At 44.7% G+C, this 5,000-nt stretch overlaps 1 protein-coding gene across 1 annotated transcript in view; it reads left to right on the forward strand.

Moving 5' to 3' along the window:
• LOC143281718 (adipocyte plasma membrane-associated protein-like) overlaps positions 1 to 5,000 on the forward strand; it is a 27,856-nt gene that overhangs the window by 21,777 nt on the left and 1,079 nt on the right. Inside the window, exon 8 of the mRNA XM_076586986.1 lies at positions 1 to 166. This exon is cut by the window's left edge and continues 72 nt beyond it. Within this exon, the coding sequence (XP_076443101.1) occupies positions 1 to 166 (166 nt within the window). The remainder of the gene's footprint in view (positions 167 to 5,000) is intronic.

Genomic DNA, 5,000 nt, shown 5'->3' on the forward strand with positions numbered 1-5,000 from the left:
ATCGTCCGCAGCCTGCACGACCCCCACGGCCTGCAGTACTCCGCAGTCAGCGAGGTGGAGGAGGAGAACGGCATCCTCTACCTGGGCTCCCTGGACCGGAAGTTCGTGGGCGTGCTGCCGCTGCGTCGTCTGCCTCCTCCCGTCATGTCCTCTTCGCCAGGAGAAGGTGGGTGGGGTGGTGTTGTGTGGTGGGTGTGTGGGCTGGGGGTTGTTGGTGTGGTTAGGTGTGGGTGTGTGGTGTTGTGTGGGTGTGTGGGGTTGTGTGGGTGTGTGGGTTTGTGGGGTTGTGTGGGTGTGTGGTGTTGTGTGGTGTTGTGTGGTGGATGTGTGGGTTGGGGGTTGTTGGTGGGTGTGTGGGGCTGTGTGGGTGTGTGGGGTTGTGTGGGTGTTTGGGGTTGTGCGGGTGTGTGGTGTTGTGTGGGTGTGTGGTGTTGTGTGGTGGGTGTGTGGATTGGGGGTTATTGGTGGGTGTGTGGCTGTGTGGGTGTGTGGTGTTGTGTGGTGTTGTGTGGTGTTGTGTGGGTGTGTGGGCTGGGGGTTGTTGGTGTGGAGATGTGGTTGGGTGTGAGTGTGTGGTGTTGTGTGGATTTTCGTGGTTGTGTGGGTGTGTGGCGTTGAGGGTTGTTGGTGTGGTAGGTGGATGGGTGTAGGTGTGTTGTGTGGTGTGGGTTTATGGGGTTGTTGGTCTACGGGGTGGGGTGGATGGGTGTATGTGTGTGTGTGTGTGTGTGTGGGGGGGGGGAGTAGGGGGGTATGGGGTAGTGTATGTGTGTATGCGTGTGTTGTGTTGTGTGTTGTGTGTGTGTGTGTGTGTGTGTGTGTGTGTGTGTGTGTGTGTGTGTGTGTGTGTGTGTGTGTGTGTGTGTGCGTGTGTTGTGTTGTGTTGTGTTGTGTGTGTGTGTGTGTGTGTGTGTGTGTGTGTGTGTGTGTGTGTGTGTAGTAGTAGTAGTAATAGTAGTAGTCTTCAGTTTAACGTCTTCCACTTTAAGTGATATTAGACGGAGTGTGTGTGTGTGTGTGTGTGTGTGTGTGTGTGTGTGTGTGTGTGTGTGTGTGTGTGTGGTGGGATGGGGTGTGGGGGTGAGCGTGGGTGTTGTGTGGGAGGTGGTGGTGAGGGTAGGGGCTGGGTTGGGGTGGACATTGTGTGGGTGTGTGGTGTTTGTATGGGTGGGTGAGGTTATCGGTGTGGGGTATATGTGGGTTTGGGGAGGGGTGAGTCAATGAGTGTGTTGTGAATGTGTGGTGTTGTGTGTGTGTGTGTGTGTGTGTGTGTGTGGGAGGGGGGGGGGGGCGTTTAGGGGTGTGGTGTGGGAGAAGGTGGTGAGGGTAGGGGCTGAGCTGTGGTGGGTGGAGTGGGGCTTAATTGGTGTTAAAGGTGGTGGTGGTGGTAGTAGTAGTAATAATAGTAGTAGTAGCAGGAGGAGGAGGAGGAGGATAAGTCGAAACGATTACACAGTTTATACAGACAAAATAAGTTGCAACACGAATAAAAAAAAAAAAAAACCACCCTGAAGAACTGTGTGCGCGCGCCCGAAAGAGCGAGCGAGCAGGCGAGAGAGAGAGAGAGAGAGAGAGAGAGAGAGAGAGAGAGAGTAAGGGAGATAAATATAATACATGTATTCACACTCTAGTGAGCAGTTAACTCCCTTCTTCCCGTGATGCAGTGACCACAGTCACATGAATTTTGATCATTCTGTCACTGGATTAATCCCCATTCCTTCCGCTTTCCTTCGAAAATCAAAAGTTTGCAAATGACGATAATAATAATAATAATAATAATGATAATGATAATAATTATAATAACAATAATAATAATTATAATGATGATGATGATGACGATGATGATGATAATAATAACAACAACAACAATAATTCAAAATTAATAAAGACAACAACAACAGCAACAACAATGATAATAATAAACAACTCATGGAAATTTAGATATATGCAAACTGGTATCAAAACCGTTTTTAGTACGCAAAGTTGTCTTTAGGTTTTTAAGGATCAAGTATTGTTCCAATAATTATGACGAATATATTTTCTCATGATAATTTAATTCAGCGTATTCTTTTTGTATTCAACATATTTCATTTGGTTTGCTTAAGAGCGTGATTTCCTCTTTAAAAGATCGTATTTATTTAGAAACAGAGACTGCGTGTGTTCAATACTTTTTTTGTGTTTATCTTTAAAATGCAGGTTCAGTTTTTTCAGGAAACAAAACAGCTACTGTAATCGGAATTTTATGAGAAAAAGTTGATTTCGGAGATAGCGTCGCATGTTACGTTCTTTATATGCGTGTGGGTGAAAATAAAAGTCTTCCAAAACACAACTTCAGCTTCATCTGTCCTTGATACATTCTGTCCTCACCAGTCAGGACGAAGGTGACAGAATGGTTAAGACGTCTATTTGCCAGTACAATGTCTGTGAGGGTGTGTGTTCCATTCTCGTTCTCGCCTTTTCCGGCTCCAAGGTTTGGCTGTAAAATCAAACTGGTTGTCGGGTCATTCGCAGGAGACGATAAAACGAGGTCCCGTGTGCAACACGCTCTTGGCGTTAATAGTGAAAGCTACATTCAGTTATTGGATAACAATCTTCTCCCGGATTGTAGGCGTCTTTATCCTAGAAGCAGTTACGTGTTTCAGCAAGTAGGGTAACCCAGACCCACTTGGAGGAGGCTACACCAGAATTCATCAAGAAGGGTGAATGGCCTCCACAAAGTCCTAACTGTAACCCAATGGATCATGCCATATGGGACTCTCTGAAGGAGAAAGTTTACCGGGGAGTGAGAGACATATTGACCGAGCAGGCGTTAAAGGACAGGATAATTATGTCACGAGAGGAGATATTGGTGGAAGAAATGCTTTTCTGACTGGAAGAAACGGCTTTGTTTGGTCGTGAGCATAAACTGAAATAAGTGAATTTTCCTCTGATACTGGAGTTTTTGACATGTTCTTTTGAATTTGACAATACTCATATAATTTGCGTCCGAACGTTTAGATATCTTGCAGACGTGTTGATGATACCCTAAGGTTACTGTGTAAGAATTTTCAATGAATTCTGTTTCTCTATCACCGATAAAATACTTGTCACAAAGCGGTTCACTTTTTGGGGGGACACCCGATATATTCATGCACGTTGATTTAAGCCGCTGTCAGACAACTGTGGTGTAGCGTATACGGATTTGTCCGAACACAGTGACGACTCCTTGAGAAACTGAAACCGAAACTGACACTGAAACTGATTTTCCCTGGATAACAATACACACATCCTCAACGTTTTTCTCCTACTGGTCCTTCTCATCAAACGTCTTGATTATCTGGATTATTGTATGTGAGGTTGATTTACGTCTACATCTAAGCATTTGGTTTTATGTATGTTGCCTATTCATATTGGGTGACTGTGATGATCTTACACTGTTTAAGTAACATACACCACAAAACAAATTTCTCTTTCGGGGATAGTACAGTACTATGGAGGCGTCATGGCAGAATTGGTTTTAAGCGTTGGACGTGTGATGAAATGTATTTGTATTTGTATTTCTTTTTATCACAACAGATTTCTCTGTGTGAAATTCGGGCTGCTCTCCCAAGGAGAGCGCGTCGCTATACTACAGCGCCACCCATTTTTTTTGTATTTTTTCCTGCGTGCAGTTTTATTTGTTTTTCCTATAGACGTGGATTTTTCTACAGAATTTTGCCAGGAACAACCCTTTTGTTGCCGTGGATTCTTTTACGTGCGCTAAGTGCGTGCTGCACACGGGACCTCGGTTTATCGTCTCATCCGAATGACTAGCGTCCAGACCACCACTCAAGGTCTAGTGGAGGGGGAGAAAATTTCGGCGGCTGAGCCGTGATTAGAACCAGCGCGCTCAGATTCTCTCACTTCCTAGGCGGACACGTTACCTCTAGGCCACCACTCCACATAAATGTTCACCAGTGATCAGGGTTCGAGGCCTTATTTCGTCATGGTGCTGTGTCCATGGGAGAGGCACTTTACTCCGATTTCCCTCACTCCACCCAGGTGTAAAAGGGTGCCTGACTTCGGCTGGGGGAGGTCAAAAGGCGGAAGTAGAGGACTGGACCCCTCATTCCTGTGCCGAGCCCTTGACGGGTGGTTTAAGCGTTGGACTTTCAATCTGAGGGTTCCCGGGTTCGAATCACGGTAATGGCGCCTGGTGGGTAAAGGGTGGAGTTTTTTTCCGATCTCCCAGGTCAACAGACCTGCTAGTGCCTGAACCCCCTTCGTGTGTTTACGCACGCAGTTGATCAAATACGCACGTTAAAGATCCTGTAACCCATATTATCAGTGTTCGGTGGTTTATGGAGACACGAAAATACCCAGCATGCATGAACCACGACAGAGTCATCGACAAGTCGATGTTGGTCGTGTAACGGAAAGAAGAAGAAGAAAAGAAGAAGAAGAAGAGGAAGAAGAAGAAGACACGTTAATTAAGAAGTATCCACTGCCCTAATGGCTGTGAAAGGTTATGTGACCTTTAATGATTGATTATCGTGCATTGTTCATGTACACCACACATGAATATTTATCTTTCTGGAGATAATTCAGTACCCTGTATCATGCATTAATATCGAGTAGCTATGATTCCCGTTTATTGTTTATGTAACATACACAACACGTACATTTATCATTTTTAGAGATAATAAAGCATTTTATGTTGTGTATGTCTATCAAATTATAGTATGATATTCTATGCCTGTTCTCTTACTCTGATTACTGCATGTATTCCATTGCATTGAATTGTATCGTACTGTATCGTGTCGTATTGTGTCGTATCATATCGTATCAAACTGTATTGTATTGCACTGTATTACTTTTTTTTTCATCACAACAGATTTCGCCAACTTAGTGTCAAGTACGTTAAGTCTTTTATGTATACATTTGACTGATTCATACTGAATGACTAATTATCAACGTACATCGTCCATGTAACATACCCCACATTCCTCATCACCACACCAGCCAACAACCCAAATCTCTAT

Source organism: Babylonia areolata, chromosome 4, assembly GCF_041734735.1.
Source record: "Babylonia areolata isolate BAREFJ2019XMU chromosome 4, ASM4173473v1, whole genome shotgun sequence".
NCBI lineage: Eukaryota > Metazoa > Mollusca > Gastropoda > Neogastropoda > Buccinidae > Babylonia > Babylonia areolata.